This window comes from Protopterus annectens, chromosome 10.part0, assembly GCF_019279795.1.
Source record: "Protopterus annectens isolate FY-2018-M chromosome 10.part0, PAN1.0, whole genome shotgun sequence".
In the NCBI taxonomy this organism is placed as follows: Eukaryota; Metazoa; Chordata; order Ceratodontiformes; family Protopteridae; genus Protopterus; species Protopterus annectens.
The window spans coordinates 1560225978-1560252166 of NC_056744.1; the positions used below are offsets into that span (position 1 = coordinate 1560225978).

General features: G+C 40.2%; 1 protein-coding gene across 4 annotated transcripts in view; it reads left to right on the forward strand.

Annotated features, from left to right (window-relative positions):
* The window catches only part of LOC122813729 (butyrophilin subfamily 1 member A1-like), an 800878-nt gene that overhangs the window by 584775 nt on the left and 189914 nt on the right, over positions 1–26189 (forward strand). The window contains exon 5 of one of the 4 annotated variants that reach the window (XM_044086202.1): positions 10897–11155. The exons of the other annotated variants lie outside the window; for them this stretch is intronic. Within the exon in view, the coding sequence (XP_043942137.1) occupies positions 10897–10904 (8 nt within the window). The 3' untranslated portion in view covers positions 10905–11155. Of the gene's footprint in view, positions 1–10896; positions 11156–26189 lie in introns of those variants that run through there. 4 annotated transcript variants of the gene reach the window in all.

The following is a 26189-nucleotide window of genomic DNA, read 5'->3' on the forward strand; positions in this document are numbered from 1 at the left end:
GCTCAGCTTGAACTGCTTGACAGTTTGGATGCATGGAAGATGCCCTGAAGCTTTGGAAGCTGGCCGGCTGTTATATCCTTGGGAGGATATACCCCATATAGCTAAGGCTACTGCAGCAGTGATCAATATGAAGAACATCTAAATGTGTGTTAAATATCTCTGAAACTAGCTGCTTTATAGTTTGTAGCTGTGGTTTTAGCAACACCTTCAAAATATTGCAGGATAGAAACTGCCTGGCAGTTTGAAGTGGACAGAACTGTTCCACCAGTATAACATAAAGTTTCACACCTGTAACAACACATGGTTCACATGCTCTACATCTATTTTTTTTGCATGTTTACTTCTAACAGTAATATGATGACACTGCAATTCATGACCTGCATGCTGTGTGTCAGGATATTCCCTAAAGAACATCATGTTTCGTATTTAAGAATAATCTGTGCATTGCATATTTAGTCAGACACATAGAGGCAGCTTTCCTGATAGTAGGGGACATCTCCCCATGATTTGTATAGCACAGTTCTCCGCTCTTTGACTGTTGCCAGCTGTTATTTTTTAGCTTCTGCAGTCCGGCTGCAAATATATTTACTGTAAACAATGTGCTTTCAGGTGGCATCCAGGTATTTAAGTTATGCATGTTTGCTCAGTCTTTATTACAGGCATTTTGCGCTTTTAGAACCAAAATAAGTAGACTTTTTTTAAACCAAACTAAAATTTAATCTGTGGTTTTACTCAGTGCTACAGTTCTTTTGATATATACTACCTGTACCTTCATATCATCTTTTGTTATGTTATCCAGTTTCATGAACGGGTTAGTAATAAAGTACTGTACAGACTGAGGGTGTGAGTTTGATTCATTGCCAGTTTTACAGTAAAACGACTTTAGCTGTCAGTGATAGTTCTGCAACATCTAACACATGTACGTACAAACAAACTTTTGATAATTTTCACCAGCTACTATAATTTTAAGGCCTAGAGTTAGTAATATGTAATAAGAGATGTGGAGGTGAAGCCCCTTCCCCAGTATTGCCTTATATTACTTATTATTTTCTTTAGAGAAGTTATAAGAAGAGCAAGATCATGAACGGACTTCAACAGTTGTCACTGGTGGTCAACTAGCTTCTGAGCTATCTCTGCTGATGAAACTACTTTTGTCGGATTGATATTTTACCAGCTATGTATTAGGAAGTCAGTGAATGACTATAGTAACATATATAGATTTTCAGACATTTTCAGGTAGATGTAGTTTAATTTAAAGAAACATTATTTAGGCTCTTAAGGACCAAAACCTTTGCTTATGTCACATGCTCAGCAGAATTTGTTATTGTCACCTATGCTTCTGTTTTTCTTTCTTGATAATTAAATTGATATGGCCGAGCCAATATCAGCTGATTCAAAAATGGTAGAGGGAGTGAGGAAAAACATTTTCTGGGAAGTTTTAGCCTTGCTTGTCAGGGTAATTTGCAATAGGTGACTTTGAGTCTGCCTTCCTAACCCCATTATCAAACCATACACATTTCATATGTTTCATTTCTGTACTTTGCCCTCTAACCTAGCTTTTCTGCTCACCTTTTCATCCTTTTATTACTATCCATACTGTTGTTGCTCTTACCTTAGTTCCTGTCAGTCTCATCTCACTCACTCCAGAAGCATCGCATCTGATAACATGCTTTTATAATTCACTCTTACCTTTTTTAATTTACATAACTTTGTCTGTGTAATTTGCCCACTAATCAAGATAAGTGTGCAGTAAACTGAATGTATTAACTTTGTATTTCACAAACATGTTCACCTCCTGTTGTAAACCTTCTGTACAATTCAAGTTTGTTAACCTTTTCATAATTGCATTTTGCTCATGAGCTAAGTCTTGAATTAAAATTTTACACAAAAAAGGATACATCCACTGAAGGGAAAGTCTTACAAGGGCAGACTGGTTTTACAGAACACTGAGAAGCGATATAATATATTTCCAAAGTCCTTAAGGTAAATAAGTACCTTAAGGATGGAGCTAGTGAGCCATAACAGGGAGACTAGGAAACAACAATTTTCTTTTGAACATTGAATGTTATAACATGCTTAAAAGAACTTATTTCTATAAATGGGTAGCAAGCATGGAACAAGATCCTATTTAATATCAGGCTCTCTAATAATCTAGGTGTGTTTAAAATACACTGGACAGACACTTTGGTGATAAAGTTTTTGAGACCTGACAGTTTGGACTAAGGCTGTTTATATGATCCTGCATTAGGGTCTTACACCTTGAAGAACACTGAAGCATTGAATGCTATGACGTTATGTCAGTTTCTTTGTTCGGGGGATTGCAATTGATAGGGCCTACCTGGCCCACCTACTCTGTCTCTGCTATTTTCTCTATTTCTGTGTAGTTTTCCCAGCCTTATGCATCTTTCAGAGTGCTTGTTCAGTAGAGAGAGAAAGCAGTAAGTAAAATCTCTAGTGGGGGGGGGGGGTGACTCACACTAAAAAGAATTAGACCAATTATATGCATTTATATAATTATATAATGAATGGTTAGCTTGCTAGATGGTCACCACATAAAACAGCCACCAAAACATGTCAACCTTTCACTATACTGAAAACAAAAAAACATCAACTACATTCATCTCAAATTTGTCTGAATAGTGGTAGTGTTTTGGGAAGGTTTTTTTAAGTTAAAATGCACGTTAGGGTTAGGGGAGGGTTGGGGTTATTACCCATTAATTTGTTTTTGTATTAAAGATAAATGTAGTAATCTAAATATTCCCTTCCTGTTGCAGTATTACTAACAGATAGGATATCCTACCAAGGGTTACTGTACATCCAGCCAGCGTATCAAGTCTGGGCACCTTCCTGTCATGCTGCATATCTGACATGTATCCTGAGCATGAGAACTAGGAGGTACAGAAGGAATGTATTGATGTGAATTGCTTTAGAACTTTCTTGCTGCCAACCCTAGCAGAGGATCCTTCCTTCTTCTTCTGTTTTGTGACAACAATTATTTGTATTTCATGTTAGCTAACAGAGGAAAATGTGATTGTGGGAGACAAATTCTTTATAGGGGCAATCATTCTAAATGTTTTATTTTGTTTATGGGCCATTCATACCTATAAGGATTCTTTTATCTAGAGAATGAGAGGATAAAGGAGCCCACTGAAGGGGAAATGGCTTCCAAAGCTTTCCTGACTGATGTCCCTCTCCAACCAAAGAAGCAGCTAAGGAAATTGAATTCTCTGGTGAGCCTATTGATGAATTCTTGAACCACTTGGGTATATTAGTTGCTGTTGCAGCCTCATCAGAGGCTGATAAGGTGCAGTTTCCTCATAGGTCTGGCTCGACCGATCAGATGTCTGCTTTGGTCAGAAAGGGGAAACCATGGCAGATCATTTCAGAAGGAATTGAGGGTATTCCTTAAATTTCAGTTAGGGAAGACTTCCCTGGTGCACTTATGGAAGTACATCAGGAATTAGAGCCTCCTTGTTTTGTGAGGGTTGATATCCTGCCAAAAAGAAACAGAAGACTAAGCATACCTCTCCCTCTACTCAGGAGTTCAAAGATCCACAGAAGGAGTGGTTTGATCTTTCAATGAGACTATTTAAAGCTATTATTCCCCTTAAACCCTTCCCCCCTCAGTTCTTATCCGCTGCTTCTGCTCTTTCTTCCCCTCAAAAGACGCATAACGATTCTTCGATAGAGGAGGAGCACTCTGAATCCAATGTTGATTCCCTCATTAACTGTTCCCAAATTCATTCTGTGGGTTTTATATATGAGGTGGATGATAGCATGCCTTCTGATTCTCCATTAGAGGAATTATATTTTCGAGAGACAGTCTTAAAATGATACAATATTTTCACTGGAAAGGTAAACGTGTTGGATGTTGAAGCATTGCAGGATATTTTTGCCACTGCATCTGTTAGCCCAGAATCCCAGTCCCTTGTCCTTAAAAATACTGACAGATTTTATAAGGTTCCTGACTCCCATAAGTTCTTTTATAAAACCCTTCATCTGACCCTGTTGTAATTTCCTGGAGTTTGATAAACCTGCTAAGCTGCTATCTTATTTTAATGCTTTGCCCAATGATAAAAAGGGCAGAGCCATAGATAGGTATGGCAAAAAGGTTTACTCATCTGCCACACTAGCCTTTCATGCCATTATCAACCTCATATGAACAGGTACTTTTTATCTGTCTTGAGGAACATGGATAAGCCATTTTCTGATATACCAGCTTCAGAAAGTAAATCTTCTGTTTGTTCTTTTTCAAATTCTGCTATGCAAATAGCCAGATATTTTATCAAATGCAGTTATAATACAGTTGATGCATCCTCCTGTATTTAAGAAGATTCTTTTGGCAGAGTTTACCCTCCTTGTCAGAGGATGTTAAATCCAAATGTTTAGATTTCTCCTTGCATAGGGAAGATAATTTTGGGCCTGCCGCAGCTGAAATTTCAAGAATTTGCAGGAGAGAGGCAAGATATGCAAGATTTCATAAAGATCTTTCTTTCTCCTATCCCCATATTCCACAGGAATTATCCTTCTAATCCTGGCACCTTTTTTCAAAAGGAACAGAATCCCCCTCAAAAAGGAAAAAAAAAAAGTGTACATATAAAAAAAATTCAAGATAAACCAAAGCAGGATTTCAGGGGGTCAGAAACATCCTGTCCTAACAAACATCCTGTCCTAACAAAACAAGCTTCATTATGACTATCCTCCAATACACCCCCCCCACACACACACACACCCCTTGGCCACTTCTCTCTTCCTCTTTCAAAGAAACTATCCCTTCCTCTTCCAGCTTGGAAATCCATAACCTCAGGCAAATTGATTCTGTCTCTGTCATTCAGAAAGGATACAGAATATCTTGACTCATTTTCCAAGTCTGATCAGGCATTCTTCAGCTTCCTTCAAGTTAAAATTCCCTGATCTTTCCTGATCTCCAATACCGGTTTTCTCAGGGAACCATCGACATAGTACTCAGGTGACTCCCCTCTTTTCATCATTCTTAACAAGCTAATTCTGTCTTTTCAGTAAGTACTGCTTGACTTGATTCTAACTTCAGAATATCTTCCTAAATACTTTATCCATAAATCATCAGGTTCTATTTATTAGTTTCCCCTCAAGTGTTTGGCATTGCCTTGTATAGACACAGCCACCTTGACTTGACATTGTTCCTGTAACAGCACCATTGAAATTTCACCAATATCTAGATGCACACAGGACAAGTAGTTTGCAGTGCCAAGCACTACCCCAGGAGTTGTAAACTGGATACTCCTGACATTCTTTATATTCTGAACTCCAACTGTCTAATCAGTAAAAAAAGTTCTGCTGCCATGGATATGGACTTTACCACTATTTCTGTTAATAGCTTGGTGAATATGGGCATCCTGAGGCAATATAGAAGCTGCCTCATGTTTAATGACAACCAGTTAATTCTCAAACAAAATGGTAAGCTATTTGAGAGATGTATTTACACAATGTCACTGGAGGCAAAGCTCTCACATAAAAGCACTCCTAATGGCAATAAAGCTGTCAGTAGTACACATGCTGCACCCATCATACACAATTCAAAGCAGACACATAGACTCATATATTTTGAGGCACTTAAATGTAACCTTCCTAAACTCCAAAGACCTCCTAATGAAGTAAACATAACAAACACCCTCAGCAACCCCGAATGCACTCTAAAAACAACACCAATGTCAACACATACAGCCGCATCTCATGGAGCCTCTACTTCTAAGCCCATAAGGCAAGCCACCACAGAATCCAACATTCTAGTCATTGTAGACTCCATTGTGAGACACACTGATGTCTATCTCACCAGGCTGTATAAGGAGAAAGTCACGGTCAGTTGCTTATTAGGGGCTAGGATCTGCATTACACACAGACCCCGGCCATTGGACCACAAGTATGACTCAGTCATAGTCCATGTGGCTGTAAATGACCTAAAACGTACCTCCCTAGATTATATGAAGAGAGACATCATGGACCTCTTGGAATATGTTTCCCAGGCTGGTATGAACCTAGCACTGAGCAGCATTTTACCTTCTCCAAGGATGATGTCACATTATAAACAAAAGATGACTGACTTTAATAATTGGCTTAATTTCTGGTGTCATTCTAAGGGGGTGCAATATTTGTCAGCATAGAAGTAGATGGGCGACAGAACTTGCTGCTTTACCAGGGCAGGTCTGCACCGCTCCCCTCTAGGCTTTCAAATGTTAGTTAAAACATTGCCCTCGCCATAGTGCCTTTTTAAGGCAATGCCAAACTGAAAGTGCTTCTGACATAGCAAAACCAGGAAAATCTAAAAGTGTTATTGCTCAGTGCTAGGAGTCTAAACTAAAAACTCCAGTCTCTAGAAGCTCTCTTCACCCTAGAGAATGCTGATTTATGCGTGGTCACTAAGGCATGGTTTAAAGCCAAGAAGGGCCCACTGACAGTAAGGTCATAATGCTTTCCATACATTTAGACCAACTACTACATAGACAGGGACTAAAGGTGGAGATGTCTCAATTTACATCAAAATAAATATATCTCAAGCCAGGTCAAACAGAATAATGTACTTGAGCTTCTCCTTGTTCAAATCTTTACAGGCAAAATCCAGTAAAACTTCCTTGCAAACTATAGGTCTACCTCTATGACCCAGGAAACCCATAACATGTATTTAAACTTATTGGAAACACTCACCATCCAAGCCAATGCCATATTCATAGGCAACTTTAACTACCCTATTATTAACTGGGAATCATATATGACACCAAACCTACAGATACAGAGATTCCTGGATTTTGTAAACACAAACTCCCTGGACCAGATAGTCAGTACACCAATGAGGGGTGCAACCGTACTGGATCAAGTCCTCACTACTATGGGAGTGTGTTGCACCCCCCTAGTGTAATGTCTTCTCTGGTAAGGTCAGACCACAAAATGGTCTCCTTTGAAGTAAAAAGAAAACCTGGAATTCTAACTTACCCTGTAATATCCAGGACCTACTCTAAGGCAAACTTCCTACTATTAAGTAATAACCTGACAAAATTTCAAGCCTGAAAGAAACCATGAGAACACTGCAGCCTACACAGTGCTGTTCACAGAAACTCTGTACAAGCATGTTAATAGCTGCATAGAGGCAGATGTACCCATCAGGAAGAAGTACAGAACTAACTCAAAAAGGAAACCACCCTGGTGAAATCACATCAGTAGGATGTATAAAAAAAGGAAGAAAGTCATGGCAAAAATTAGGAGGTGCAGCACCCAGCAGGATAAAAGCACAATCATCAAACTGAACAAACAACCCAAAGGACAAATCAAAGCCAAATGAGAGGTAAATTGGACTCCCAGGCCAAGGAAAACCACAAGGAATTATTTAACTATGCCACAACCTCAAAGGTAATATACAGTTGTGTGCAGAGCTCATTGTAAATGAAGCCACCTATACTGAGCCAGAAGATATAGCAAATCTACTGGCTGACAAATTCAGCTCCAGCTTTATCCTTCTCTCTGTCAAACTTCCCTCAGGAAATACCATCAAATATAACTCCCCCTGCTGTCACTATGGAACAGGTCCTTAATGCTGTCTTTAAGGCCAAGAACACTGCATCAGTGGGCCCAGACAGTATCCCAAGATGCCTTCTAAATAGCATGAAACATGATCTGTCAGGCCCTCTGGAATTGCTATTTAACTGTAGCCCCCAAACAGGCTTTGTGCCTCAGGAATGGAGAATAGCAACTTTGCATAATCAAAGCCATGGAAAGAGTTATCATGGAAATGATCAATAATAACACAGGAAACCCCCCAGACACTGGACCCAACCCAGTTTGGTTTCATCAAGGGCAGGTCATGCTTACTCGACTTGCTGACTTCTTTGAGGACGTCACCAATGCAATGGATGAGAGCAAAATGGTTCATACTGCCTACCTTGACCTGGACAAAGCATTTGACACAGTACCCCACTCAGGCATTGTTGACAAACTCAAGAGGTTAGGTACAAATTGTTATATCACCCTTTGGATAGCCAGCTGGCTCACATACAGGACCCAGGAAGTTAAAACTGGGGAGTCTAGTTCAACAAAAAAGCCAGTCACAAGCTGAGCCCATCAGGGATCAGTCCTGGGACCCTCCTTTTTAGCATTTACTTCTCTGAAGTCAAGTAAAATGTCAGTGTCCTCTGTCTGGCTAAATGTGCAGATGATTGCAAATTTGGAACTGTCATTGTCTTGCCCACCAACACAGCTGTTCTCCAGGAAGGGATGACAAAGACAAACAACTGGTGCCAGAGCCACGGACTAAAACTAAATGCCAATAAATGCATGATAGTATCCTTCAGGAAGTTATCCACCCCTGGTAACTATCATATTGACAACACACCCTTAAAAGTTGACCCATTAGTCAGGGACATGGGGACACACATAGACAGTAATCTAGCCTATTACCATCATGTGTCTACAGTAGTGATTAAGTCATTCTATGTTGTACAACTTATAAACAAAGGTATGACATCTAAGTCCAAGAAAGTCATTGTTCCACCGTATTCTACCTTCATCATGACTATCAATGAGTAAAGTGACCCTTTGGTACATGCGTACCCAGGCATATCCAACAAACGGAATGTCCACAGAGGTTTATTTATTGACATTTGTTTGCTGAGAAAGACCACTGGTTTAAAAGAATCCATTTTCGGTGGTGGCCCAGGGAGAAAAGCTCTTGAAAGATGCAGTATATAAAATGCACGTAAAAACAATACAATTAAAAAAATAAGTAGATCTCAAGGGCAGATAAAAGTACATTGCATAAGCTTAACTGCAATAGTACAGGATGAAGAAATACATTTTAAGTATAAGAGGCATACTAGATAAAGCTACAGTGTTATATACAATGTAGAGACTAGGTAAGTTACAAGACTTATATACAATGTAGAAATGGCAGAAGTGCTAGAATAGGTTGATCACTCAAGTTATGCAGAACTGTAAATTGACAATGCATTCCAAGACTAAAAAATAGCCAAATTACAGGAGAAGAGGTGAATAGTGGTAGAGGGAGGAGGAAGAAGGAGGGCAGAGAAGGATTAGGTAGAAAGAGCAGTACAGGCAAGGTGTGAAAATAATAGTAAAAGGAGTAGGTTGTTGATAGAAGGTAGAGTGTGAGAATAGTTAGGTAGCAGCTAGGATTTGATAAGAGAGAAGAGTATAGTTAAGGTAGGAGATCTAGGAGGTGTGGGAGAAGAGGAAGGGAACAATAAACTAGGTTGTTGGAGGAGGGGTTTGGTACAATTACATATCCATTTGGAGTAGAGGTGAGAATGCAGAGCTGATATGAATGAAGCGGAGGATTGAATGGTATGAATGGCAGGAGGAAGGTTGTTCCAAATTTTGGCTACCACCCAGGAGTATAGTAATCGACCAGCAGGTAGTTTGGGTTTTTGAACATAGAGAAGATTTTGGTTTTCAGATTTTAGGGGCTTGTTGAGATTACAGAGGGAAAATAAGGGGTTTAGGGAATGGCAGTGTAGAGGTTTTGTGAGTAATTTATGTGTGATGGTTAATTGAAGGTAAGTGAGATAGTGGCGGAGTTTGAGCCAGTTTAGTACTTTTAGAGGAGTACAGTCATGGGTGGAATAGTGAGTGTTATTTGCAAATTTAGCTGTTTTATTGTAGCATATTTCTAATTTATTCATCAGGAAGAAATGCAGTTTGGTTAGCACTGGTGTTCCATAGACGAGAGAAAGGAGTAGGTAGGAGGATGTCAGTATTTGTCTTGTTGGAAGGGAAAGGAAGATTTTATTTCTTTAAAGAAGTACCGGTTTATTGTGAGCCTTACTAATGTTGTTTTGAAGGTGTATGTAAAATTTTAGGTTTTCATCTGTTATGACACTGAGCAATTTATTGTAGATCACTAATTCAATTTTTGTATGATTTAGGTAGATTATGTGTATTGCCTAATGAGCAGGGTTCGAAATAAAACACTATACACCAAAAGTTAACTTATACAAACTTTATTTCTACTAGCACAAAGAAAACTAACAAGCTAATAAACTCTACTTGTCTGTTAAAAACATAAAGTAAATTCACTCTATTCCACTAAAATAGAATATTCAATAGAAAATGGAATTAGACAATACATTTAAAGAAAATTATACATCACCCATAAAGTGACAGCTTCATCCTGTCTTCAGTTTCAACTGGGAAGCCCCGTTGCAATGAGGCAGGAGTCTTCATCGCGAAAACAGTCCTGGGCAGTGCGTCCACTCCACAGGTGAGGCTTCTGCCTGAGTGTGGAGAATCCTATCTATATATAACCAAGTTGTTTACCACAAGTCGTGAGAATCAGTACTATTGTAGTGAAGGCCGGATCTTGCTAGAGCATTCTGTGGTGTTGGCCACCCACCCCAGAAAGAACAGCAGATCCTGCTAATTACAATGATTCTGCAAATTCCAAACACTGCACTGGAATATTCCAATAACCTTGCAAGTTTTAGTACATTACCAGAAAACTCCAGACAAGTCATGTTTCATAACCAAAAGCAGTAAACAAGTTATGTTTCGTAATCAAATGTAACTTGCTGAAATCATCAGAATGTTCCAGAACAGAGCATCATCTCTTATGCCTGCCCAAAAGATTAGAATGTTTTGGAACATAACATTATTCTATATATCAAAAAGAAATAAAAGAATAAAAGAATGTCAAGATCTAGTGAAGCAACAGTCAGATAATCACACTTTCTCAATGTTCCCCTCTTTCATATCACACTATGTTGAAGTGAGATTTAGTAATCTGAGTATTTTTTCTTTGGAGTCAATGTTATGAGCTTAGTTTTGTTGGTTCCTCACTAAAAGAATACAGAGCATAAGTAACTTGTCCTATGCAGACCACCTTAAGGCCCTAATCCTGTATTCTGTCTCCTACAGGTTGTTGATGGGAGAGCCATGCATAGCATACAAGGCAGTAACAGGACCCACTCTGATAGACCTTCTGTATATCCACAAAACAAACACCTCAAGAATTAACCATTCTAAAGACTTACACCTTACCTGTGATATAAATAGAATCTGCTGGAGAGATAAGTATGTATCCAGAGACTACTCTTTGTCTAGAACAGGCTCCTCATCCATGTGAATCAGAGTTCCTCCCTAATCCAATTCAAGTGTAACTTGGACAGTTGGATGGAAAACAGGAAATTCATCCGCAGTTTGCTATCTGTGTCTCTAATGGATACCAGCAGCCTGTAAATGTTTAATCTCCCAGGCTCCAGCTTGTAAACTTTTTGCCTCTGCTTACACTTATCAAGTGTACCAGAACTTGGCAGAGATTTGGAGTGCAGGGTGTGAAGACTGCCAGCCTAGCCAGATAGAATTTTATAGATAATTATGTCATTTGTAAATGTTAATGTAAGTCACAGGTTTGTTGTCTTAAATGGAAAAAATGCTGTTACATGTGGAACTGCAAAAATGTTACAACAGTGCACTCTGCTGTAAGAAGGCCAAGTCAAGCATTTTATGACTGTCTTTGATGTTAAAATTCGGCTCCGAAATGGCTAGGTGAAGGAATTTTTGCTATTGTTTTAAGGCCAGTGTTAATGGCCAGAATTTGTATGCATAAATGTCCTTTATGGCTTTGCTTCCTGACTAGGTGTGAGCTTATTAAAGAATGTAGCCTGTTAGCCTGGGAACCCAAGGGAAGTGTGAAGAATGGTGTAATGTGAATTAGGATTGTGGTATCAATTTAAACAGAGAGAATCAGAGAGCATTAAGCATTTTTGTCTTGACCATCCAACTCATCAGCACTCTTCCTGTGTTCTATAAGTAAGTTTATTTTAGAATTGTATTTTCTCTTAGAAATAGCTAGGAATTAGGAAGATTAGACCAAGTGTTTTTCTGTGATGTCAGAACTTTACTACTGTATTATTTTGAGTATTTTTCTGTGATCTCTGAACACTTGACTAGCACTGTGTAGTAAGAAGTATTGTCTTGTGTTTTTATTATTTATTGTTAAATATTTTAAAACCTTTCAACTGTGGCTGTTTTGTGTAGAGATAATTTAAGTTCTAGAGTACATTGCATGTATATAGTGATCCTGTACCAAGTCACTCTAATAAGCCTTGACTGTTAGTCGCACTTACCATTTGGATAATAATATTGCACAGTAATAATTGGACATCCTTTTAAGGGCCTTTGGGTAGCTGATAATTATTAGCTGGGTGGTGGCAGTGATTTCTACCGTATAGTCTGGGTAAAAGGGGCACAGCTGGTGAACCTGTGCCAACCTTCCCCAGGAGTGTATGTGTGGTTGTATAAAACTCTTATCTCAAAGTGTACATGTGTCAGCTACGTGGGCAGGGACACAAAGCACTGGTTAGACATAGAGGGTGCTGGAGGTTTTAGCTTGCCCAGCTGGCTGAGATCTGGACCCTTTAGCTGTGCCAGTAGGGAGTCTTAATGGGGACCTGGAGAGAAAGGGACAAACCAGCCCCAGACTGACTTTGATCTCTGTGTGTTCTTAAGGGAAATTCTACTTTACTGTTTGTGTATTTGTTATCCTTTCCCTATATGCATGCCCCACACTGGTGTTAGTGGTGAGGATTAAGGCTCCTTGATTGCAGGGCCAGTGCACGGGCGTCACACAGGGCTAGGCTTAAAAAGGCCCTTGTGGTCATTAGCCTAGTGAACACCTATGAACCTGTAGTCCCTTTACACCTTCATGGAAAAGGTTTTTGCTGCAGGCTTTTCCTAGTTCCCAGAAAGGAGTGAAAATGGAAACTCATTCTATATTAGTCAGTCCTTAATACGTATCTATTGGTGCCAAATTTCAAAATGTTGTCCTTGCAATCCCTACTTACTGTGATCCTGCTCAGGGTTTTTCTTGTGACACTGGATGCAAATGACATATATCTGCATATTCCCATTCATCAAAATTGCAGGAAATGTTTGAGATTTTGTACCTTACAACTTCACTTTTAAATTTCTGCTTTGGCCTTTGGTCTTTTCACTTGCTCAAGGGTGTTCACTAAGTATGTTGCTCCTGTCATTGCTTTTTGCAGGGTATTCACATTTTTCCCTGTCTGGATGATCTCCTTGTTCAAGCAGTACTTCAAGAGATAATCTTCAGGCAGAGCTAAACTTTACCATAGACCTTTTATACCATCAGGGGAAACTTGAACTTCAAAAGTCTTTTCTGAACCATTCACAGGATCTTGTATTCCATACAGTTTCAGCGACAGCATTTCTGCCTTAAGACTGAATATAATTTAGGGGATTATCTTCAGTGCCTCCTTCTCCTAGATGTGAACTCGACAAGAGAGATGCTGAGAGACCTAGGATACATGGCTTCTTTGATTCCTGTGATACCTTATGCCAGATTCCACATATGGGAGATTTAGTGGTCTGACAAGTCAATTTGGACACAACACTTCCACCCCATGAACTTCCCAAGAGAGTTTCAGAACTGTGAACACATAAGACTTACCCACCCTTTCTCATTTCCATAAGAATAGGGTAACCCTTAGCACTAACCTTTCCTTTATGCCTAATGCAGCTAATGAATTATCACTGAGTCTGTCCATTAACCTTTCCACCTTTTCCCTCCTCAAAATAAAGGGGAGAGGGTTTTACTTTCCATAGATGTCCACTGGCAGTTCAGTTTTTACCTAGATAAAACTAAATTTGTCAGGAAATCTGACCAAATTTTTGATGTTCTTCGTTTTCCATTGCTGCAGTCCTTACTATTGGGTATAGTCCGCATCCAGTCGGCCCGAATACCAGAGTATAAGGCTGGTTGGGTCGGGGCATTAGACTGGAGGCCGCTGGCCAGGGTACTAATGCTAACACCACGCATATTACGGCGATCTTTTCCGCCCGTGTCCGATGCGCAGAAGCAAGCGCAGGTTGCAGGTTGAAATTTGAAATATTTCGAGTTTCAGATTTTCAGAGAGTTTCAGAGAGTTAGAGAAAATGGGGAACATTTTGGTTTTTTTTTGCCTTTTTACCGATGTCGTCTCAGGCAGAAACTTTACTACAGGATGTACCCTCTCAGGAGGGCAGCCAGGGCTGAGGGCTTCTCAGGTATCTATTCTCTTCCCTCTTTCCCAAAGTAGTTAAGAGCCTCCTTCTGTTGCCAAAAAAGAAATTTTGAGGTTCAGCTTCAGCTTCAGTAGTAGTCGGTTCGGTGGAACCAGAGTTTGACAGTTTTGACAGAGTTCAGGGGCTTCCTGTCTCTAAGATTTACAGGAGTATCCTCATTATTATCTTCTTCTCTGATTCTGATGGATGATGCAATCTCCTCCTCTCCTCCTTTTTTTTTTTTTCACTCTCAGAGACTCTGCATTCCATGGGGAGCACTTAAAATGGGGGGAGGCCAGGATTTCTGATCTTAGGGGAAGGGGTTTTTAATTTTGTTTTTTTACCCCCATAGGCTCCTTAGCTGTACCTCCAGCAATGTGGTGTGGAGATGTTTTTGCAGAGGCTTCCTGAACCCTGATTCTTTTGCCCTGCTCCTGTGTTAAAATGATAGGTTATTATAGGTGCCCCATAAGCATTTAAGTTTTTGTTTAAGAGTCCTAGGGCAGACGTTTCTCCTGTTTCTCAGGGGCCTAAAGGTGTAAGGCCTGTTGTGTTAAAAATCCTGTCCAAGGGCAAAAAGAGGCATGGGGTAAGAAATAGGTGGGGTAAGAGTGTATACTTCTTCCACCATGATTGAATGATTGGTTCACTGATGTCAAATATCAAAATTTCCCAATTGAAATCTAAGGTGGATAAGGTGGGAAATCTAAGATTGATGCTAATTGTTGATTGATGTTAATTCTGAACTGGTGGTTAAGCAAGCTGTCAAGACAAAGTTGGTTTTATGGTTTTGTGTGTTTGCCTCGTGGAGGGTGGCCTGGCTGCGCAGGCTTCCCTGGCATGCATGCTTAGTTGGCATGCCTGGTGCTGAGCATGTTAAGACACGCTTTTTTTGATTCTGTTACAGTCTGATGTGTTGTTTGTCTCACCTGTCACCTGTGGAAGGTGTGAAAATGGAGGACAAAGCTAAGTCTATGCAAACTGTTGAAGATTTTTGAGCAGCCACATTTTTTTTTTAGTTAGTACAGAAGTTTAGGGGGTGTGGGCCTATGAAACTGCTTGGACATCCAGGTGCAGGGTCTAGGGCAGTGGGGGGGGGGGCTAGGCGCCTGTTAGGGCCAGGAACAGGGAGTTCACCTGCTCAGACTTCAGGTGAGGGTGGGTCTTCACTTCTGTAAACAGGCAGGGTCATTTCTTTTCCGCAACAGACCCAATGACTGCCTGGGCAGCTGCCTACACACAGCTGTCTCTTTTTTCAAAAAAATTGGGATTTGATTACTCAAGAGACTGGGGGGATTTGGTTATTTGCCACGGATATTTATTTTATTTCATTCACCCTGCCCCCTTTCAAGCCTTTGCCATTTTTGCCCCTTTCAAAAAGAAGAGGCGGAGGCTCATTTCAGTTTCCTCAGTTACTCCAAATGGGGGCCATTCAGCCAGTCCCTGTATCAGAAAGGCAGATCCCTATATTCTCGCATGTTCTAGTACCAAAGATGGGGATTTATACGAAGAAAATTTAACCCGTGAATCTCCGACACGTGATTCCATTCTTCAATTATCTGATCTTACACACTTACAGTTTCTTTTTTGTTCTGCTGATGTTAACTTTACAGCTGCTTTTCAATCTGCACAGCAACCACATCTTGGGCGTCAGTTTTCATTACCTGAAGTATCGATTCTCACTATCAGTGGAGATTCTCATTACTGCATTAGCCTGAGATTCTCATTCATCATTCACTTATCTGAGAAGCACAGTGCCTCCAGCTGGCTTAGCTACTTCAGGCTCCACAACGCCTTTAATCATACTTATTTAGACGACTGCCTGATTCTGATTAAAAGAAAAGAAACCTCTACAGCAGTAGAGCTGCTGCTTCTACAGCAAGTGGAGCTAAGGGTCTACTGGCTAAATAAAAAGAAGTGTCCAGTCTAGTACCTAGATGCCTAGGTGTTTCCTGCAGTGTGAGACTGAATACAGCAGCCCAGATTGAATTTTACCCCGGACAAAAGTATGACCATCATCTTCCATCAACTATCATCCTTTACTTCGCTGTCTGCAAAGACAGTCCATCACTTTAGCATGCATTTCATATCTTTATTCTGGTGCTTCCCAATGCCAAACTGCATATGAGGAAGTTACAAAATGGCATGTCCAATTGGAACATGGAAAACAATGCTGGATTGTATGAGGCCCATATTACAACACAACCTCTCCAATGTTTAATTGGGCCTATTGCCAGGACCAGGACACTCCAACTAAACAAGGCCTTCAAGGGAAATTTTAGTACCTAGACAGGGCGAGTCAGATTTTAGCGACATTGCTTGGGGAGGGGACTTGGGGAAATGAGAAATAATGGACACAGGAAGCATCCCAGATACGCTTTCAGACTACATCATAGTGTGAAGTGATATAAGCAGTCCAGTTCGCATTACTGGCTCCAGGGGCTTTACTTCTTCCAGCAGACTGGTACAACTACAGTGGCCCATCAACAAACAAGGGGAACACATCAACAAACAAGGAGAACACAAAAGGGGGAACCACTTAAGCAACAACTGACACAAACAACATGTCTTTCAGGCACCTAAACCTTCAGGGCACAGTTAACTCTTTAGGCAAGGGAAACAGATTTAGGATGGACTGCACTGGTTGTTGTTCTTCAATGATTTCAGAACTTGGATCTTTGGAGGAACATGTCTTCATTCATTTCTCAACTTGACAGTGTCATTACAAAGCACCAGTTCAGATCTCCACTAAAAACCAACTCAACAGCCAGCTTGGTTCGTTTTTGGGGTGTCATCAGTCCACCTTCGCTTCCACTCTTTCATGCTCAGTCTTCCAGTTGGACAAACCTTCATGTGACTGCTTTCCTATTTCCAAATTTCTTGTTGATGTCAGACAGGAGACACCACAGGACCAGTAAAGTAGCTATTTTGATAGCTCAGAGCCACACTGCCTCCCACTACTACACTCCACACGTAAAGCCTCAAAGCCACTGGTGCCCACTCTTTCTCTTCCATCTGTTATCCCGCTTATCGGTCTTGCTCTAGCAGTCCTTTTCTCTCTCAATCTGACAGCCTGGCATATCAAGTTTTGAAACACAGCAGGTCTCAACTTCCTCAACAAGTTGTAAATGTGATTATGGGAAGCTAGAAGATTCCTAAAAGCTCTACAAAAGTGAAAATGCCTAGAGAGATTTTTTTTGAGTTAAAGCAAAAGAGTAAGCAGAGAGTCTGGACAAGGGTCTGTCCTTCTCTTCCATTAAGTTTTCAGACTGCCACTCTTTAGAGTCTGTCCATTTACTCTCATATTGAGTTTCAATCAGTTTCTGAGTCAGCTCACTATGATTGTGACCCACAGATAATTGCAGTTCGCATCCTAAGCTCACAACTTCAGGGCAACCTTTATTGTGTTCAAACTTGCTCTGCTTGGCTACCTTTATTGTTAAAATTTACTTGGAATAACTTACTCTACTGTACTGCTTTTGTGCCTTATTTGCTATGGAAGACTGCAATTTGAGTGTCTTGCCTCTGCAAGTTTGAAGGCTGTACTTGTGGCCTTTGCTTTTGTCGAGAGCTTACTTTTGCGTAAGGGTACCCTGCTATGGCCTTTTCTTGTGTGGCCCCCATTCATTCTTTGAGGCTTTCAACCAAATTTCTAGGTTGCCCTTAGTTTAAATTTAAAACCAAAAGATTTTTTTTTAGACTTAAATGCAGATAGGGAAAATAAAACCAAACTATTTTGCCTTATTTTTTTTATACATTGTAGCAAACTTTTTGCTTTGAAGATTTTGTCAACTTTTTGCAGGTTCAGCTTTTGTTTGTTTGACATTGCTATTTCAGAGTGGATTATTTTTAGGCAGTCTCAGCAGTTTCCCAGTTGATTGTTTTTGATTCTGTAGAGGTTACCCCCAAGCCAACAAAGGACTTTCTCAGGAACTACTCTTCCTCATTGATTTTGTTATTCCCACATGCAGCAGGCTTTCTACGATGGTACTAGCAGGATTTTTTGGAAGCAGCTCCTTGGAGTTCTAAGCATACTTTGGTAAGCATTATCACCAAGTATTTTTAGGAGCTGTATCAGAAGGCATGTTGTCAGCCTTGCAAGCTTTATTCACCTCCTATTTTTGCACCTCAGCTTTGGTCCCTTACCTCTGCTTTTGGATCCTACCCATCAGATCCTTCCACATTATGGATTCCTCGCTTTCCTTTCAAAACAAAAAGTTAGGTCTTCCAGCATTCAGTTTCTAGATGGATTTCCTCTGCTCTTGCCTTTTGCTACACCTTACATGTGAAAGAGTCCCAAGTCCTGTTTAAGCCCATTCTTCAAGAGCTACTACCTCTAATGGAGTTGTTTTTTTTTAAAGGTCTGGATTCTAAATCCATTTTGGAAGAAGCAGCAACTTGGTCTTTTATTCACCCTTTGACAAAACATTTAAGACACGTTTTCTAGAGCTAGATCTGGTTTTGCCAGATTATACTTCAAGGAACCTTACATCCCAGTCTGCCTCCCTTACTCTTTATGCAGCTTTGGAAGTTTTCCCATGTGTTAGTAATACTGCAACAGTGATCAAATGAAGGCCCTAGTAGAGTTGTATAAGATCTTATCATAACAGTAGTTGTCAAATTGATCACTGTTGCAGTATTGCATCTAGCCCTTCTTAATCCCTCTCTTATTGTTGATACTTATGTTAGTTTTGTATATAGCTTATCACCTCTTCTCCTGCCTCATTTTCTAATTTTTCTGGTTTAGGGCAAGAAAGTCCTGAGATAATTTGCGCCTGTACATCCCTTATTTACCTCCTAGCTCTCATGATCAGGGCATACGCTGGACATAAGTTGCAAAATGTAGGCACTCATGTTTTGGTATGTTGATCGTATGTACAGCTATCCTGGCAGGATATCCCATCTGTTACTAATACTACAACAATGATCAGTTAAGCTACAGTAAGATCTTGCACAATTGTGGTTTTTATTTGCCTTTAATGAATTTCTCCAGAAATTACAAAATAAGCTACAAATGAGTATGATGAGTTTTCACATACTGCATATTATATGAATTCATAAGTTTCTCTCTGCAGTATCAGGTTTGCCTCAAACATTTATTCACATATGCATTTTTTTCCATTTTAGTGCTGGTATTCATGTTATTTCTTGCCATGTTTTCTTTCTAAACGTCTGAGGCATTTGAATAGTTCCTAGATGTACTCCAGACAATGTGTAGGCACCAGGAATAAAAAAGCTTCTTTTCTGCCAGGGAGACTATCATCCTGTTATTTGGTGCACAGAGCCCTAAACCCTTTTAGATCCTCTCAAACTGCATTAATGGCATACCCCTCCTCCTCTTCTCAAATTGCATTAACGGTATACCCCTCCTCCTGCAGGCTGTAAATTATTGGCCAATGCCCAAGCTTATATATACTCACTTTAAATACCCTACGTATTAAAACTTGTCCAAAACATTTGGGAAGCATGGCTAGGCTTTACAAGGTAGCTAGCCTCGTAATAACTCATGAACCTATGAAACTATAACAGCTGTCTTCCAGGGGTTTGCTCTTCAAATAATTACCAGCAGTCTAAGGTAATTTCTGAAGATATTTCACAAGTTCTGAAGGCACAAATCATGGTCTAATTACTGGCAGACAGTGGCCTTTCTTGAATGATTATTTTAAACACCTTTATTAAATTAGAACTTGAGACATAGGCACAGATATATGGACTGAAAAGAAAGCAAACCATATTAACGTTTTTCATTTTCATGCATTATACATTATATATATGTTTTCTAGCCTTTACAGTTATCATTCACTCCATTACAGATATTGCTTGGTACTTGCTCATTCCTCCTCCTCCTGAACATTGTTTAGCATATGCTGCTCCCACTTATTCCATTTATTTCCATGTAATTTGTTCTTTCCCTTTTCTAAAGGTCCCACCTCCATTTTTTTTATCTTTTTTACAATATTCGTTATTTCAGTTACAGTTAGCTTAGATTTTGATTTCCATTTTGCAGTAATTGCTTTTTTGACCGCCAATAGCATTAGATCGTATATATCTAGACATTCAGATCACATTTTTATCCATCATTTTCAGGAAAGACAGGCACACAATTTATGATTTCTAAATGTTTTCTGCAGGCTATGAGTAAAAACTGATAATTCTGTAAACATCTTCATCTCACAAGCTTACAATCTCTTTATATTATATTTCAAACTGCCTGACCAAACTAAAACAAACAATTCATGGCACAATATTTAAAGACTTTGTGGACAGGTGGGATATTGTAACAGTTTCTAGTACTGCTTTACCCACTCCTACCTCGTGCATGGAAACATTTCAGAACTTTCCAGAAACAGACATACTTTGAGATATAGTAGAAAGGCTGATCATAAGTATTAGATGTTACGTGAAATAATCAGAAATGACTGCTTCATCAGCTGTTTAAAATACAGACATCTGCAGAATGTTTTCTTTACTGACTAAGGGTTCTATCTCTGCCATCATGGAAAGCAGAGGACCTTACTGGAAGCTTTGCATGCTGCCCTTTCTGAAATGTATACTTTTTACTATAAGCAATAATATGTGTAAAACATTCAACTAGGTAACCCTTATGGAATAAATGCAGCTTATGGAACAAGTTGGAAGCAATGCAATTGCATTTAAATAAAGCTTTTTGCATGCCCTTGACAACGCAAAACTTTTTAAATAACAGGACACTTGAATTTAGATATAGCTATTTTTTTATACCCTTGACAGTCTCTTAAAGCAAAGTTGGCACTTAAAATGACATTTTGTAGTCTGCAAGTTAACCACTGTAATTTAGAAGAGATAAAGTCAGAATGGATGCAGCTATCATAAGGCGGGTTTAATAAAAGAGATGGTATGTACCATGTACAGTGCTTTAGACACAATTGGAGGGACTTACACATGTTTTTGTGTTTTACATTATTCAACAACTGAGGTATAATGACTTCTGTGATACAATAATGTTTTAATTCTTGTTTAAATACTGAGTCACCACACTTCTTAACTTTAGAAGCAAGTTGTTACAGTAGCCTGGAAGATGTGGATTAGAGGACCTGTTCCTAATTTCTGTGGAGGTATTTGCAAGTACAAATAATCAGATTAAAACAATGAGTAACAAGGTCACACAGAAAAAAACAATCAGTAAAAACTAAAAGAAAACCCCAGCCAAGCTAGATTTTCTACTGTGTCATGTCCACAGCTAATGGGGTTTGGCTTTATTGGCTTGAATTTGTCCATAACAGACTTGAAAAGGAAAAAAAAAGTCATGGCATTCAGAACTGCCAAATAGCTGAAACACCTGACGTCCTTAAGGGGTAATTTTCATATATCCCATGTTATATCTATTACAAGAGGTTTTAAGGTATCCCGTAGTGAAAAAAATCTAGCTTGGCTGGGTTTTTCTATAGTTTTTACAAATAATCAGACCACATTGGTGTCCACATTAAAAATACAGTTGAAATGAGTACTGAATATCACATTGATACAAACAAGCTTAATTAGCCTTTCTTAACAGGAAATAGGGAGGTTATTTACATGTTGTTAGATATAGTGTACAGACAAGCCAGAAGTCTTATTATGATAATAGTTGCTGCTTTTCAACCTTTACTATGATTTCTTGCTTAAAACTAAAATATCTGATGTTGTCATTTTCATTCATTCCTCAACTGATGAGTCTCAGATCTGACCTAATTCCTAATTCTGTCACCTTCCTCCGTTTTACAGTAAAGTTTCTTTCCAATTATTACTGAAATAATTTGGTAGTTTTCTTTAGTACCATCACTGGTACCTTGCTTTCCTTATTCCCTCTTTATGCCTGTTTTTGGGTGTTTCTTCTCTATCATTGTTAGTAGCCTTTCTCTTTCTTAGCTTTATACTTAAAAAAAAAATAAATAAAAAATAAAAAAGTAAAAATTAGCAGTATTATTTCTTCTTCTTGTTGTAGCCTTGCTTTTTTACTTAGGCCTGTATGGCTGATAAACCTACTGGATTTAAAAAATGTACTACCTGTGGGCACAACATTTCGACCTCGGATGCCTACAGGGAATGCATATACTTGGGTACTGCCCATTTGCAGGCAGACTGTACTATATGTGCTGGTTTCAGTTCCAGCACACTCATAGACAGGAGAAATAATCTTGGATAAAAGGCCTTCTATCTTCCACATCTTTTTCTGCTTCAGCTGGAGCTCAAATCTCCTCTAAGAAGTTGGACAAAGCCCGACTCAGCTGCCAAAGGTAAAGACTCCTGCAAGAGATCTCTGGATTCCATTTCCTCCTCATCTCTTTCTTTGGACCCACCAGTAAAACTATCAAAAAGGCAGATCGTAACACTTTGGATCCTCTGCTCTGAAATCCAAATCATCTTTGATGTGATCACCTCTTACCTTACCAGATCTGATAATGTCTGGGCTCACTTACAGGTTTCTCCCCAAAAACATTCAAAATCCCATCTATGACCTCTTCTCTCAGGTCTTCCAGGAGTTTATCCAAGGCTGGAGTGGATAGGATGATGATAAAATTCCTCAGAGCTCAGATCCATATGGGGTAATTCCATCTCCCATTGGATCTGTGAGCCTACTTGTGTCTACTTTTCCTTTGGCGTCTCCTTCTCTGATCCAACCTGCTGTTTTGGAGCCCTCAGTTCTGAGATTCCTGGGGGCATCCTGTTTGGATCTGAAGACAATTTATTCTTCGACTCCAATTACTTGCCTGAGTCATCCAGCTCTGAGCCTGTTGGAGCCAGAGGACCCTTGGAGCCAAAGCATCAGTGCCAGATCTGGGGGTTCAGAGTCGACACTGAAATTGGGTTTGACTCCATCTTTGGATGGACTTCTTGCAGGGTTACAGGGTCCAATGGTTCTGGAGATGTGGACCCCATTGCCATCAACATCAGTCTCCCTCAAGCACTCTAGTTTTGAGATTGTAAAGATGACCTTCTCTTTGCCTACAGAAAGGACATCGTATAGGTTCATAGGTTCATACTAGGCTATCTGCTCTAACAGTGACACAGAAGTGATACCCGGGGTAAACCTACGATCTCCCATCCACTCATCAAGATTCCTCTTGAAGAGAGTCAATGAGGGACTCTGCCTAACCTGGACTGGGATTTTATTCCAGAGTGAAGGGAACCTCTGGGTTATGAATCTGTCCCTGCAGCATGTCCTATTTATTCCAGTGCTGAGGTTCAAGTCTCTCGAGCGCGTAGCTCGATGGGATTTGGATTTTCTGAGGTGCAGCATTTCCATTAATTCCGGGTTGGACATGGCTTTATACATCAGGCACAGATCGCCTCTGAGCAGGTGGTATGCCACTGAGTAGAGCTGGAGTTTCTTTAACTGGGCAGTATATGGCATCTGTTTGAGCCCTTTGATCCCCTTGGTGAGGTACTTTTGGGGTCTTTCCAGTTGCTGCAGGTGTCTGGTAAGGTACATCCCAAAAGGGGCATTGTACTCAATTATGGGCCTGATGAGGGATGAGTAAAGAGGCACTATGACCTCCCCTGATCTAGATGTGAATCCCTTCATGATTAGGTGTGCTATATAAAATGTTTTTCTAACCACTTTGGCCACGTGGTTGTCAAATGAGAGATTGCTATCAACTTGGGTCCCCAGGTCCCTAATTACTTCTTCTGTACTTAATGGAATACCACCTATGAGGTAATTTGTGGGTACTTTGTTTTTGCCAAATTGGATGACTATACACTTTTTGGTGTTTAGCTTGAGGCCATGGCTCTGGCACCAGTTGTCTGTTTCTATGAGGCCCTTTTGGAGGATGCCTGTGTCGGCTGGAGTATCGATTATGGCGCCCAGTTTGCAGTCATCTGCAAACTTGGTCAGCCACAGTCCTTCCGTGTTGGCCTGTACCTCCGAGAAATATATACCGAACAAGAGAGGTCCCAGGACTGAGCCTTGTGGGATGCCACTTGTAACTGGTTTGGAGTCTGACATGGCTCCAGCAATTCTAACTATGTGAGTTCTGTCCTTGAACCAGTTTGCAACCCATCTAGTGACATAGGGGTTTATATTTAAGCTGGTGAGCTTATCTATAATGCCCGAGTGGGGTATTGTATTGAAGGCTTTTGTGAGGTCCAGATAGGCTGTGTGGACCACCTTCCCCTTGTCAATGGCCTTAGTGATTGTTTCAAAGAAATCAACCAGGTTTAAGAGGCAGGATCTGCCCTTAACAAAGCCAAAGTGGGTAGGATCCAGTGTCTGTGGGTCCCCAATATCTTTATTTATGAGGTCCATGATGATCCTTTCCATAGCTTTGCAGACCAAGCTAGTCAGGCTTACGGGGCAATAGTTTCCAGGATCTTTTGAGGCACCACTAGGCATCTCTACCCCTAGTCAACTTTATCTCCTTTGTTTTTTTGCTCTGAACCTTGATCTTCCATTCTACTGGGACAGCCATCTCATTCAAGTCTCCAGTCAGTCCATCAGGACCATACCTCTCAACCTCTTTGAGCAAGAAATCTGGACAAAGCTACAAATAATCAGGGGACAAAGGCCCAAAACATAAGGACAATTTGTAAATATTGCTCTTACAAACTTTGAAAGTTGATAGACTAACAGGTTTTGCATTAGCATGATTTTTCTGAAGGATATGAAGTCTGAATCTCAAATGTCTGCCATTATTTTCTGACAAGAAGGAAAAATCTGGCATTCTGTGAAAATCTGGACAATTTTGAGGTATGGATTCCCATCTCTTCTGATACCTCACCAGATTATACCACTGATGACGTCCCTCGAAAGAGAACATGAAAAAGCAGACACTTAGATTCCCCTCAAGAATCTGTCATGGAGGACACTGATTTTGATGAAGGGGGAGAGTCCCCCAGACCTCCACCTGAAGATGTCTCCTTTGGAGATATCCAAGAACTGTTAAAAAAAAAAAAAAAAAAAAAAGGTGGTTGGTCTTCCAATACTCTTTCCCAAGAGGGGTCTGTGTTCCTGGAGGCTTTCGTATCTGGCTCGGATATGTCTTGGGTGATCCCCTGATCGATGAACCTGTAGATCTCATTTCTCACTGGGTGTCAAAGGAACTGGATACTGTGGAGCCCATCCCTAAGCATCCAGACAAATTTTAGCCCCTCCCAAGGACAGTAAACTCTGAAGTAAGGGCTACTAGTTGATGCCATGATTGTGGTAGTGGCCATTATAAAAGAGCTAATGGAGCAGAGCTCTTCTGTCCCTCCCCTAGCAGGGAGTCCAGGGCCTTGGACAGATTTGATAAGAGTGTGTATGCCTAAGTGAGCATTGCTCTGCAGTCATTTAATTATATGGCACATTTTACAAGACTACAAAGAGATTTGACTAAAGAACTCTCCAAATCTCTTTTTGGGTCCATGTCTACTCATGAACAAGACAGAGTATCCTTTCAATTGGCCAAACTTCGGTCGATATGTAATGCGTCCATGAGGTTGATCTCTTATGCGGCAGAAGGTACCTCATGGGTGGTGGGTTCAGGCATAGCTTTTAGAAAACATGCTTGGATTCCTCTGTGTGACTTTGTAGAGTTCTTTAAGTCTTCATTTGTCAGTGCTCCATTTGATCCATTTGATGGATCTTCCTTATTTAGCCCTAAAATGAAAGACACACTAGATGTAATCAAGAAGGAGAGATATTGTCTGTTGTAAGGGGATGTTTTTCTACTCCTCAAAGACCCTATTCCTGGAATCAATGATGAGGTAGAAAGATGTGGTTTTGTAAATCCCGGGGCCCTTTCAAACACTTATGAGGAGATGGTTCTCCCATGGGTAGAGGGGGGAGCTCAAATAGAAGACACTACCCCTACAGCAGAGGTGGCCTGCAGAACCAGGGTTTCCGGGATTCCTTCTTGGGCAAGCCCTATCAGTGCTCCTGAGTGACTGCTGGACTGTTTCCCTCTGGAGGCAGTCAGGAGGCATTTGTCTCTGTACCAAAGAGCCAGGCTGCCTATAACAAAAGATTCCTGGGTGCAAAGAATTATATCAAAAGGTTATATTATACCATTTTTCCAAATTCCCCCTACAAGAAAGAAAAGTATCCTTGATGTTACACGCAATCAGAGGGAAGCAGCAGCCTTAGCAATAGTAAAGCTGCTAGAAAAAAGAGCCATCCAAAAGGTACTGCCAGACCAGGGAGGGTC